Source organism: Abramis brama (genome assembly GCF_963993115.1).
Source record: "Abramis brama genome assembly, chromosome: 9".
NCBI classification, from domain to species: Eukaryota; Metazoa; Chordata; class Actinopteri; order Cypriniformes; family Leuciscidae; genus Abramis; species Abramis brama.
Genome location: NC_139971.1, coordinates 9,553,143 through 9,567,407, shown reverse-complemented (window position 1 = coordinate 9,567,407; position 14,265 = coordinate 9,553,143). Strand labels below are relative to the sequence as shown.

At 37.2% G+C, this 14,265-nt stretch overlaps 2 protein-coding genes across 5 annotated transcripts in view; one reads left to right on the top strand and one right to left on the bottom strand.

Moving 5' to 3' along the window:
* Positions 1–8,826, top strand: part of LOC311089414 (UDP-glucuronosyltransferase 2A1-like) — a 59,482-nt gene extending 50,656 nt beyond the window's left edge. For 3 of the 4 annotated variants that reach the window (XM_084124087.1, XM_084124085.1, XM_084124086.1), the window contains one exon: positions 6,897–8,820. In XM_084124087.1, the coding sequence (XP_083980213.1) occupies positions 6,902–8,497 (1,596 nt within the window). In that variant the 5' untranslated portion in view covers positions 6,897–6,901 and the 3' untranslated portion in view covers positions 8,498–8,820. Of the gene's footprint in view, positions 1–6,896 lie in introns of all 4 variants that reach the window. The other variant, XM_084124088.1, reaches the window with a different exon arrangement.
* A 626-nt stretch (positions 8,827–9,452) lies between these two features.
* LOC311089413 (arylamine N-acetyltransferase, pineal gland isozyme NAT-10) lies at positions 9,453–14,104 on the bottom strand. Its single transcript, XM_084124084.1, has 2 exons — positions 13,972–14,104; positions 9,453–12,227 (listed from the first exon to the last, which is right to left on the bottom strand). The coding sequence occupies exon 2, from the start codon at positions 12,218–12,220 to the stop codon at positions 11,348–11,350; it is 873 nt and encodes a 290-aa protein (XP_083980210.1). The 5' UTR covers positions 12,221–12,227; positions 13,972–14,104; the 3' UTR covers positions 9,453–11,347.
* Between the last annotated feature and the right edge of the window lie 161 nt (positions 14,105–14,265).

Genomic DNA, 14,265 nt, shown 5'->3' with positions numbered 1-14,265 from the left:
CCATTTTGGCAAGTGGGGCATAAATGACATACCCAAAATAAAAAGGTGTCTGCTCATAAGTCATTCTGAATAGACACATAACCAACATATATTTAGAATGTCAACACTTTAGAGTTTACAGTTTAAGACTCAATTACTCAGACTGTTATTAATATGGAGATATATGCACAAACATAAACATAGCTCAAACATAGCTCAAACATAAAAAAAATTACAATTATGAATATAATTTTTAAATGTATAAAAATATGTGAATGTAGTATAACAACTTATAACCACCATTAAACTGAAGCCACGAGTGTGGTCATGCTTCATTTCAGATCTGAGGATGATATCTCTAAAACTATGAATTTTACGTCGTGAGATTTTAGAGAAGGCTGATAAGATGCTAATAAAATATTGTATTGCCCTTTAAACAACCATTTGCAGTCTATTATCTAATGTCTGGCAAGGATAACTGCTCAATTCATGTTCTGTTGTTCTCACTTCACAAAACTTTCACACCTCTGCTGGTATGAGATTTAATCTTCATTTATTTTTGTTATTCTTTTGTTTGTATTCAGCCATTATTAATTAAGTGTGCTTGCTGAAAGCAACTTTATACAAAATACATCATGCTCTTCTTCGCTAACCGAACAAACAATTCATTGTCTGTGGCTGTGTTTGTGCGCACGGGAAATATGCTGCACATAACAATAGAAAACAAGGAGAAACGCGCAGTCACATGCTCAAACAATCAACAACGTCGCTCTATAGATGTGCGTTCCATTTGACCGTAAGTGGACTGCGAAGTGGACTTCACAGGGTTTTCTGCCATCTTAAGTTAGATTCTAATCCGAAGGGAGCAAACATGTTCAGTTCAAAGGCAGGGTGTCTACAGATATGAACAGGTTAAATTTAAGACTTTTTAAGACCTTTTTAATGCCACTTTGAATGAAATTTAAGACCAAACCTGTGATGGAAATACACATTATATTACATGCGTATATATTAGGGGTGTAACGGTTCACAAAATTCACGGTTCAGTTCGATACGATACACTTGTGTCATGGTTCGGTACGTTTTTGATACAGCATAAAGAAATAAATGCCAGAGAAATTTCCTTGATTTTAATTTTTTATTCTTTTTTATATTAAAACTAACATCATAAAGTATGATATTTTTTTTACTTTGAGCAATTCTAGAGCTATAATTGACTCTTCTTAGGAGCATATAAAACAAAACAGCTCCTTGGAAAAAATGAAATGTCATATTGTAGTAGTTATAAACAAAGGTTTATTTTAGTTCAGATTAACATTTGAGGGCAGCAATTGTATTCATAATGTCAAAATAAAACCGACGTGTTAATTGAAGGCATTATAGCCTACTATTCCTGCCAAACGTCCATGGTTGCAGTTAGTGTTACTACAGTAAATCCATGGTGAATGTTGCTGATCTGTGGACACTGATAGTTCATTCATGGCACAATGTTTCTTCCAGGTTTCCACGTCAGCGCTGTTTGATCTGTTAATAACGGAGAAATATGAATGCTTCTCACTAGATCTCGCAGCGACGTTATTACTTCTGTGGCGAATTCAAATGCTTTCTTTACTGCATCTCTTATTAGCGCTGTGTAGTAACAGTGTCGCATGATCACGATCGGCTCGCGCTGCACTGGTCCAAACTGATTAACGGTCCTTCAACCACACAATAACGAGCAGTTTCGTTCCGCTTGCATTTAACGTTTGCCATTTGATGTTGGGCACTGTTGTGGTCGCGCCGTCTCTTACATTATATATTTATGTTATATCATAATCTGCGCGACTCCGTCGTTGACTTTCTTTGATGACATTTGCAGGGCGTTTCAAATGAGCGGTTATTGTCAGTGAAGTCCACTTCAACTGATATACCGTGCTCAGGGAGTAGGGGAGCAGTGAACACTGCATATGGACCCTGTCGAATGGAACGCACATTAGATGTGTAAAAACAAGTGGAAAGCGCGAGCGCGCCGCTGTCTCCTTTCCACAAGCGCTTGTTCTCCTGTGGCGTCTGTTGTTGCTATGCAACCATGAACTGCGCTCTCCATGATGACAAGAACTGTGTCTGAAATCGCTCCCTATCCACTATATAGTATTTAGGGTGTCGGCCATTTTGTAGTGGTGTCCGAATTCTGAGTGAACGACATCATTCCCTACATTCTTCACTACTTTTACCCACAATCCTCTCTGAATTCGAGTGTACATACGATGTACACTTGCTGAGACACTATTTCCCACAATCCAACACGATAAGGCGATAGAGCGCGAATGAAAAATAAACAAAAATGTCACCATGGCAACGGTGCACGCGAGTTAGAAAACAATCATTTATAAGACCAGACGCCTGGTTATTTATTTATATATACCGTTATATCTATATTTGAATAAACAAATGTGTTGTGTAGTGTTTTGTTCTCTTTTATTTTCACATATAAATGTAAAAAGTAAATAAATATGACAAGCAAGTGTTTTTATTATCTTTTTTTTTAATCAAATAATGCAATAAACGTGAAAAATACATGCATACAATTGTTACATACAATTCATACAGCCAAAAAAAGGAAATATTAAAGATGGGTAGGTAATGTTTATGACAAATTGTCCGAGCTCTCTGGCGCGTGATAATTATGTCAGCGTCCGAATTCTTTGCTGATGTAGTGCACTCAACTGCCATTCACTATGTAGGGATTAGTGAATGAGTGAACGAGTGAGCGGTTTCAGACACAGCTAAGGAAGTATCAGCAAAAGATTAATAGATTTCTAGCCCTTGCATTAGCTTTACTACTAGATATATTTATGGAGATGAAAAATAATAAGGCAGCTATGATCAGCTGTTCGCCCGAGCATTCAATGTTGTTACGCTGCAAGCTGATGGTTCGCTCTATCACTCGCACACCATAAAGAGCAAATTGTTTTTTAATGTTTCAATATCGTGATTAAAATAACATAATTTGGAAGCGGATAATTTCTTCACAAACAGCTCATTATGACTCAATGTTAGAATGCTGCACCTACACTCGATAGTGTGAATAAGATCAGCGCAACGCAGACCACTGCATTGACAGGGTAAAACATATGATCTGTCTATGGCCAGGGCTCAGCGGAAGACAGAAAATGCCGGTCCAGCACTGATTGAGGAATTAAATTCGAAAATAAAAGACAGTTTGACATCTTTTTTCTCGCATTCTCGCATTTTTTCTCGCATCTCGCATCTCGCATCTATCCACTACCTGCTAACGTTAGTGCACTGCACCCGAGCAAGCACACTTTGCAGTTCCTCCGGAAATGCATTTTTCTAGTTATTATTATTATTCCCGGGAGAAAAATTTTGGCCAGCTCCTGCGCCTAGGCCCTTTGAGACAGAGACACCGTTCCAACTTTAAAACGTCCGGTCAGTACCGGTGTAAGTTGCTCGCGAAGATGACATCACGAGTCCATGTCGTTTGTCCGCCATAGTGGATTGAACAGAAAGCGAAACTAAACTTTCACAGGTCACAAATTTGGTCCGAACTTCTCGAAACTGGACGTACATGATCCTTGGACCAAGCCTCACAAAAGTTACTAGAAGGATTTTTGATTTTCGGAAGCGTTTGCCCGTCACAGCCAAACGAAACCAGCGGCGTAGTCGCCAAAACAGGAAGTAGTTCATATTTCAGGAACGCTGTCACGTATCAAAACCAAACTTTGTACATTAACTCGAGACTCCAATGTGAGGATGCACAAGATCTGTTTTTTTTTTTTTTTCAGGCTAATTGACAAACCCATTTACCTATGTCTATGCAAAAGTTTCACCTCACACTTTTAATGTTAATGCATTTAGACAGTAGGTGGCACTGTTGTATTACATTTCACAGAGCTGCCAAGTCAGTGTATAGACTGCATTCGTTTTTATTAGGTTTGTCTTAATAAATGCAGGGCCTGAATTTCGTTTTTTTGCATCGGTCTAATTTAATCATCTTCATTTATTAATATATACAGATTTGTATGCATGAATTGTGCATTTCCAGTTCTCAAAACAGTTAATAACAAAAAAAAAAACTTTATACAAAATACATCATGCTCTTCTTCGCTAACCGAACAAACAATTCATTGTCTGTGGCTGTGTTTGTGCGCACGGGAAATATGCTGCGCATAACAATAGAAAACAAGGAGAAATGCGCACTCACATGCTCAAACAATCAACAACGTCGCTCTATAGATGTGCGTTCCATTTGACCGTAAGTGGACTGCGAAGTGGACTTCACAGGGTTTTCCGCCATCTTAAGTGAGATTCCAATCCGAAGGGAGCGAACATGTTCAGTTCGAAGGGCACTGCGCACAGCATAGGGAATAAGGGAACATCGATACATCACTTCACAGGAAGTGGAGAGCGATGATCACCCAACTGTCATTTCGCGCACCACGTCATCACCAGTCAGAACGGTCATAACTAACGATGGAGGAGTTTACGTATGTGTGTAAGTATTCATACATTTCGCCATTGTTATACAAATGACAGTATTTTAACGGTTTTTGTTGTGAATATTACATATATTACTTTTGATGATTATAATTTACCTCAGTGAATGCAGCCAGCATTTTAGGTAGTTGTAAAATAGTGCAATATAATTGTAAATATATAATATAATAATAAAAATTAAAATATGAATGTAGTCCTATATATATTTATGTTATATCATAATCTGCGCGACCCCGTCGTTGACTTACTTTGATGACGTTTGCAGGGCGTTTCAAATGAGCGGTTATTGTCAGTGAAGTCCACTTCAACTGATATACCGTGCTCAGGGAGTAGGGGCTCTACGCTCTATCACTCGCACACCATAAAGAGCAAATTGTTTTTTAATGTTTCAATTTCGTGATTAAAATGACATAATTTGGAAGTGGATAATTTCTTCACAAACAGCTCATTATGACTCAATGTTAGAACGCTGCACCTACACTCGATAGTGTGAATAAGATCAGCGCAACGCAGACCACTGCATTGACAGCGTGAAACATATGATCTGTCTACAGCCAGGGCTCAGCGGAAGACAGAAAATGCCGGTCCAGCACTGATTGAGGAATTAAATTCGAAAATAAAAGACAGTTTGACATCTTTTTTCTCGCATCTCGCATTCTCGCATTTTTTCTCGCATCTCGCATCTATCCACTACCTGCTAACGTTAGTGCACTGCACCCGAGAAAGCACACTTTGCAGTTCCTCCGGAAATGCATTTTTCTAGTTAGCCTTTATTGCCCATCTACACCACTTTCAACACTTTCAACCATTGAGTGTTTGTATGAACTTCCGGTCACAATCTAATGTAGACTGTAGTCATATAATGTTGTTAAAATATGTTATATTTAGCATTTTATATGGAGCTAATTGTTACACCTGCATAGCATGTATACTGTAAACATTCTTTATTCATATGCATATACCCCAAATCGCATGAAAATCACACACAAACCATAAACTATCGTAATCGTGTGCTTATTAACTTCTTGTTTCACGTGTAGAAATGTTTCTTTGGCTTTGATTTTCACAGAGCTCAGAATGAGGAAGTGTACAGGACAGTGTCATGCAGTTGGCAGGATTATGGTCATGTTGATTCAAGTGCAGCTAAGGTCATAACTGACAAACGTTGTTTTAACTCAGTGTAATTCAGTGTGAAATGAATAGAAATGGTATTCTGTATGATGAAATATTTTGCAAACATGTGATAAAAAAATCAATATTTCTCCAAATATGAGCTCCTTTGTTCTAAGAGTCCTAAGAGTTCTTTAGTGCATGTGAACACAAATAAACCGCAGCAGATGTGAGGGAATTCATATGTGTGATGATATTCTATTCAAAATATTAAAATAACAGATAGATTATTTTGAAATGCTTAGAATTTATCAAAGCCAGTGCATCCGTTAATGGAGGTGACAGATAACTCTGTCACAAATAAAAAAGAGAGCACATGTACATATAATTATCCATGGATGAAGTAAAAAAGAACTCTGATTTTATTTTTTATTTTTTTATTGTTTTTAGCATTTGCGTGGTCTGAAAAATTAACTGTGAGCGTTAAACTGACGAACCAAGAGCCAGTTATCCTGAGGTATTTGTTTCCACTAGACAAGGCTTCATGAATATTCATCAGCAGCCCCTTTATTCTTGAGATGGCAAGCAAATGAATCACGCTCTTCACACTTAGTTTACGCTCTTCAAAAAGTTAATAAAGTTTTGACGTTAAGCTTAACTGCTGTTCACATTTTCAAAGGTATTCTGTTTGTGTAAGATAATAAACTATATTGTTGGGGACAGTTAAAGACCCAGAATGATGAATGAAGACCCTGAGTCAGATGTGCAGTCAATTGAAGAAAATTTTACTGAAGATAGTTTGCAGTTTCATCAGGCAGAAGTCAGTTTCAAGATTCACAAGGAGTTACACTCTCAGAACAACATCAATTATACTCTAACACATCACTTACTATACGTCATCACGTCAGGTTGAATGATTCTGATTGGCTAAGAAATTGATACACATTTCCACACATGGACTGATAGGCAGAAGCATCTCTTCATCAATGATAAGGCTGACACCCAGACCCTGAGTTAGGTATGAGGTGACCCCCTGTGTCACAGAACTGCGTTATCTAGGCACCAGCTTTTCCGGAACAACAAGTCATTCCACCTTGGAGCCTTCAGTATGAACTATTTTGCCTGGTTTGCCTGACAAGGCATTCGGATAACGAGGTGACACAAATAAACTTGGCTACTACTCTAAATCTATTTCATTTATTTATTTTGTTATGTCAGTACTGCACAGTGTCGGCAACATTATTAACTGAAGTAACTAAACAAATAATGTTATCTGATTTTTTGTAATCCCATTATTTTATTATTTACAGGCAAGATGACACCATTTTCTAAGAACATGGTTTCTGTCTCTCTCTGGATAACAGTCGTAGTCCTTTTTGGTTCTCTCTGTGATGGGGGCAAAATCTTGGTGGTGCCTTTGGAAGGAAGTCACTGGGTGAACATGGACATCCTCATCAAGGCTTTACATGGTCAAGGGCACAGCGTTGATGTAATACGCACCTATAATAGCTGGTTCGTAAAGGAGAATTCAACTTATTACAACTCTATAACCATACCTAACACCAAAGGAATGGATGAAGAATTTGTAGAAGACATGATCTCCAAAACAATAGACCATGAAAGAGGAAAGAGCCACTGGCTGAGCACTGTACAGCTGTTTTTGGATGTGGTTAGTGACATGTATGAAATGCATAAAATGATATGTCAGCTTATAACAAACATGTTTGAAAGTGAGAAAATTATGAAGGCACTGCATGAAAAACAGTACAATCTGATGCTTACTGATCCAGTATGGGGTGCAGGCATTTTCTTGGCTCATAAACTCAAGTTACCCATGGTATATAATGTGAGATGGACCACTACTGGTGAGGGACACTTTGACGTCGCTCCCTCACCGATGTCTTACATCCCTATCACAGGATCTGGAAACACTGACAAGATGAACTTCTTTCAACGAGTAAAAAATGTTTTCCACTATTTCCTAATGGCCTTTCAGTACAGCTATTTTAATTTGCCACAGTACCAATCACTTTGTGACAAATATTTCCATCCACCTGTAAGTTTTTATGAACTTCTCCAGGGGGCTGATATATGGCTTATGAGGGTTGATTTTGTTTTTGAATTTCCACGTCCAACAATGCCAAATATTATCTACATTGGAGGCTTTCAGTGTAAACCAGCAAAGGCCCTTCCACATGATCTGGAAGACTTCATGCAAAGTTCTGGAGAGCATGGAGTCATCATCATGTCTTTAGGGTCATTTATCAGTGTCCTACCAGATGATTTAACAGCAGAAATAGCTACTGCTTTTGCTCGGCTCCCACAAAAGGTAATTTGGAGATACACTGGAAAGAGACCATCTACTTTGGGGAACAACACATTACTGGTTGACTGGATGCCACAGAACGATCTTCTAGGGCATCCAAAGACTAAAGTTTTTGTTGCACATGGCGGAACCAATGGGGTTCAAGAAGCTTTGTACCATGGTATTCCAGTGGTTGGAATTCCCTTCTTTTTTGACCAGTACGACAATCTTCTTCGTTTGCAAGAAAGGGGAGGAGCCAAGATCGTTTCCATCGCAACTTTAGATAAAAACACACTGCATGCAGCCATACAGGAAGTAATCAATGAACCATCTTACAGACTGAGTATGCAGAGACTCTCTCATCTGCACAGAGACAAGCCAGTTAAACCTTTGGACAGCGCCCTCTTCTGGATTGAGTTTGTAATGAGACACAAAGGTGCTGCTCACCTCCGTACAGAGTCCTACAAACTGCCTTGGTACTCCTATTACTCAGTAGATGTTGCAGTTACATTGTTTGCAGTTGTTCTGATATTCACTCTATCTATATTTTTAACAGTTCGATATCTGTGTGTCAAGTGCTGCAGCAGAAAAAGGAAAACTGAGTAACACATTTGCATATTTAGTATAGACATGGATTATTCTTATATGTCTGTCCCATGACTTTGATTATTACTTATGTAATGAACTGCACACTGAACTTTAGAGAAAAAGAGAAACAAACTACAGCAATTAATGATGACTTTATGTCTGGCTGGAAAACATCAGGATATTTCAAAAGGCAAGCCAAAAGTCTCTAGTAAGCAGGTCTGGTAACACTAATGCAAAATAAAATAAAAATGTAAAGGTTTTTCCAAATCTGAATCTCAGATGACAATTTGTATGACTCACTCATTTCAATGGGTTGTACGGAATAATAAAATGTTACTTTCCCTGTCTATGTGTAGTTTTATTTTTCAAAAATATTTGATACGTTCATGTATCTGAATTTGCCGTAATTTATTTATTTATTTTTTCAGAAAAATATTTCTCAATATCAGATAACATTTACTATACTGTAAAAAAAAAAAAAAAGTATGGGGCAGTGATATTTCCTAATTAATGCCATTACTTTTGCCCTATAAAATTCAAACATTTTGAATGTTACAGGGTTAGCTCAAACATATTTTAAATATATTGTGCAGTGAATAAACCCAATTTATTCCACATCTGTAAAATTATTATACATGTAGTTTCTTTCTGTTATAATTAGTATAAAGTATAATTTATATACTTGAGGCACTGTAATTAGCACTTTTTAATCTAAAATGTCGATATTGGGAAAAAAGTGCATGTCCATGTTGTTTGTAAACTATTTACCTGTACAAAACTTAGACCTGCTGATTTTTATAAAATTTTAAGCTGACCAGTAGTTTAGTAACTTATTTTAATTAACAATGATGTGCTGTGTGCTATTTCAGCAAGGGTCTTGACAATCATTTACAAACTTTGTTAGAAATTGATGAGGTTTAAAAGAATAATTCTCAGCTGGACTTGAATTGTACATTAAACATCAAGTGATGACCAAAATTGTTTATTGAAGTAAATAAAAACAAAACAAAAATCAAATTTACAATTAAGTTATTATTGTTTCTAAATATCCCCTATTGATTCTTTCAACAGACAGTAGGGGAGAGTGGGGTGATTTGTGCAAGGGGGGGAAGTAGTTCCACCCTTGTTTCTGGAAAACCATAGAAGAAATTGGTCATGTGACCACATCATTTTGAAAAGCAATCACTTTTACTCGTCCTCCAAAGAAGAGAGACACATGGCATGAGAGTTAAGTATATTTTAGTGCAAAAAACTGTTTTTTCCCTTTCAAAGTAAAATTTCTATGATTAAGGTTTTTTGATTGTAGTGTCTGAACAATTATAGACAAGTTTGAAAACATTTCACACATGTTTTAGTGCTTTAGTAGGCTACACAATGAGTCTATACAGTTAGCATGATGTTAGCTCTTAACTGCTGGATCATGCTAGTTTTTCAAACTTGTGGGTCCGGGGTGATTTGTGCCAAAGGGCCTGGGTTAAGTTGTGCCAGATCCAGACCACCTAGACCTACATTCTCACAGGGGATAATCTTGAGAAGTGAGGAGATGGGCATGCCTCATCATTGTTTTACTTGGGCCTGCCTGTTATTTGTTTAATTTAGCTAACACTGATTTCAGTTTTGAGTTTGCACTATGTTATTAAAGAGAAGTTTTATTCCGTTTTTAAGTGGCCTATGTCACAATAGGATGTTTAGAAATGAGCCTAGTCACTTTATTCTTATATGTTACATAATTGACAGACAGCGCTGTCAACAGGCATCTATTGCCAAAGCCTTTTTGCCTGAAATGATTCACAAATATCATATATTGTGTTGCTATGGTGCTCTAAATGGTTGCTAGGGCGTAGCTTGATAGCTTCACAATGATCCTGAGAGACTTATTGGTCGTCTGAGTAAAATGAGCCCGCCCCCTTGTCTCTATGACACTGTGATCCAGAGTTATGTTCAATACAAAATCCCTATGCAATTGACCATAGTAGGAAAAACGCATGCTATGGTATTCCAGGGTGACAATATCTAAATAAACCTTAAATGAGTAATTTTGTATTGAATTTATCTTGCTTTCATATAGCATTATGGTTCATAACATTAAAATGTTCTGTTTTACTTCAGAAATCACTGGCACAATTTACCCCCATTGTATTCCCCCAAAGGCACAACTTCCCCCGCACCAGGGGCAAGTTGTGCCATGAGACCACTTTTTTTCCAAGAGCTATATTTCTGAAACAGTTTATTTCAGATCCAAAGTTATTGTTCTCAGGGATGCACCACATCCTGAAATATATGTACATCCTTAAGTTGAAGGCATTACTGCCATGGCCTCACTTTAAAGTCACTTTGAGTAAAAACTGGCACAACTCACCCCACTCTCCCCTAATTCAAAATGCATTATTGCTGACACAAACTATAGAGCTGTATTAGCATACATGCTAATCTGTCAGTCACTGAGACAAACACGAGTCAATCATTTTTAATCTTTAGTACATTGATTCCATGTCTATGTTAAATTAAATAAAACATTCAGAAATCATAAGAAACATCAAGACACCACAGAGGTTAGGTTTAGGGGTAGGTTCTGGGTTAGTTATTGTAATTACTAAAATAAGTAGATAGTATGTATATGGGGAAAAGTGCTACCCATTAGGCTATATTATAGATGTCACACATGTGTTTCATATTGCCGTTGTATGCTGCCTGCTCTGCTTCAGCTGCCAGTCTACTCAAATAGTCTTTCTTATCCTTCTTGATACTCCTCTTCACTGCTTTGTTTTCTTTTGTATAATCTGTTTGAGCCTTGGCTTTTGCTGCTCTAATCCTACTGCTATTGACTGCTGCTTTCTTCTTCCTATTCCTATGTAATGCTTCTGAGCATTACATGCAATAATTAGCTTTGTTATTTTTAGGTGTGAACTTATTAACTAACACCACATTAAACTTTTCCCTCAACACAGCCTCTATTTCACAGTCAGGAATTTCCTTCATGTCCACAAAGTCAGAGTCCTCCTCCGGGTTGTAGGTGATCTCACTGTAAGTCCAGCCAATCAGAGCTCTGAAGCCTGTGGGCGTCTGAAGGGAGCAAATGGACTTCAGCACAAACCGAGAATCTGGACTGGTCTGCAGGCAATCCAGCGTCTCCACGAAATGCTCTTTATTACGGGGTGTTAATGGGAAGCAATACATTGTTTTCGTCAGGCGATGGTCAAGGAGGCTTGAATTAGCATAGACCTTATCTTTGACCACTGGCTTTCTTGATGTCTTCTCAAGAACCCACCTCATCCCATCGTTTAGGAGGCGGAACACACCGGGAGGTTGTGGCTGATCTTTACCCGAGACCATCTCTAAGGGATACCACAGTTGGCATGACACTCCATAGCTCACATCAGTAATGTAAGGCTTCCCATCAATCTCCACCAGATTGATGAGATGAGAGTCCACGGAGTGGAAATCATTTTGGAACTTGTTGAACACCTTGGAGCCTAGTGTGGTGTATTTGTAACCCATCTCCTTTAGGACCCATGAGAACAAGAGGTTGTTTTCACAACACCAGCCTCCCCGATTGCTCTTAACTAATTTATCATAGATGATGTGCAGGTCTGTCGTGTTCTTCTCTCCGCAGTGGATGCTGAGGTTCTCAAATGGAATTTTCATAACATGCAGCTTGTGGATGGTGCGTAAAGTGTCCAGGTCAGGTTTGTCATATTGGCCAGTAAACCCGATCCTGTTGAAGTACCCTCTCAGATCCATTAGAGTCCTTTAAGAAACAATGCAAAAACAGTTTTAAAGCTGAAATATGTTTTTCCCTCATCTTATTAAATACTAATATCACTAATGTGTAGTGACAACTATAAGTACACCATTTATGGGTTAATTTTCCTGAAAAGTATAAAAACTGTGTCTGGTGCTATCAAAACATTACTCTGTTTATTTGGTCATCCCAAACAATCCAACACAGCAAACAATTCGGTGAGCTTGGGGCGGGACTATCATATTGTCCAAACAATTGCAGATGGGGGAGTGTTTGGGTCCTTAGGCTCAATTGAGATGACCAAGTATTGCACAAAAGACTGCATCCAAAATCGCATACTTCCCTACTATATAGTATTGGTGAAAAACAGTATATGAAAATAGTATTATGTCAGAATTCACAGTACTCATAAAATAGCAGGCAAAATGTACTCATGATGACTTACTGGCCCACCCATAAACCTAGTCTCCAGTGGGTTAAAGCAAATCAGGTAAAACATTTGAAAATCACCATCATGTTTCGTAATGTTCTAGTTTAAAGAAGACCCAATTGATCGTGGGATCCGACTTGTTGTGACATTCATGCTGAGCAGCGTGTCTCACAACTGAGATGTTTTGTTCGTATCTAATGTTGTTCTGTTAAATATGAACTCTAATACATTTCAAATGCATCCACTTATAAAAAAAAAAAAAAAATGTGCATGACATTTTAATAATAATTTGCTTTTTGCTCACATATATTGCTTGTCCACTAAGAGAAGTGAAAATTCTCAACTCTTGACAGAACTTATTTGGTTCTTTCTCAGGCTCCTTTTCTCTGTTTATTCTCATTTACATTCAAGGCGAGGTGTTTGTCATGTCAAATGAGCTTATTGTGTTTGCAGCTCTGTTTGGTGAAGTGGGTTGCTCTGCTTTAATAGAATTTGCCCATTCTGCAGTGTTGCACAGTTTAAGAAAAATGTAGGGACTTGAATTTTAATGTTATATGTTATAGGGTACACAGCAGAAAACAATTAAACATCTTTTTTTTTTTCTTTTTTTTTTTTTTTCTTCAACAATTTGCTTCTATGGTTATCTTGTTTTTAGTATGTTTCAATTTTTATGACAATATTATGTTTTGTACCTAAACAACAACATTTCCTACATTCTGTAGTCACTAAAATTAAATATGTTCTGATATGTGAATTACAGGTGATATTTCATAAAAAGTTTCTTAAATACAACATAAATTGCAACCAAAAATAGGAAGTGAGAATGGAGTTGTGAAAAACAGAAAGATTTAAGAAGATGTGGGAGCATGGAAGCTACAAAAAGAAGCTACAATGAGATAAAACAGTAAGAAAACAAAGTCTCATTTGTTAACATTAGTTAATGTATTAACTAACATGAACTAACAGTGAACAATATATTTTTACATTTAGTAATATTTAATGTTTGTTCACAGATAATTAACTAATGTTAACAAATACAACTTTTGATTTTAAAAATGTATTAGGAAATGTTGAAATTAATATTAACTAAGATTAATAAATGCAGTAGAAGTCTCGTTCATTCTTAGTTAATGTTAACTAATATAGCTTACTTGCTATAACTTGCTATATATACTTGCTGTTAACAAATTAAACCTTATTGTAAAATGTTACTGAAAAAAAGTAAGAAGAGTGGTAACACATCAACAGAAACATGAACAAACAATAAAAGATCTGTCTAAATTCTTAATATTTTAGTAATAATTAAAATAAAAATCTTACCCTTAGATGAAGCCAGTGAGTGAATGTCTCACAGGTTTAATAGTCAGAGGTTTAAATAAATGTGTGAGTGGGTCCAAGAGGCGTGGGAATGGAGCGAGGCCAGAGATTGTCTTATTATAAGGAGATGAGAGGAGATCTGTATCTCTTACCATTGGAGAAAGCGTAACGGCTAACTTGGATCACGTGAGGCACCTCATCCTATCGTGTAATGGCAGTGACATCAGTGCCCGCAGTTCAAAGTTTTATGCCAGTCAGTTACAGTTTTACGTTAATCAGTTTCTTGTGGATTAGCGC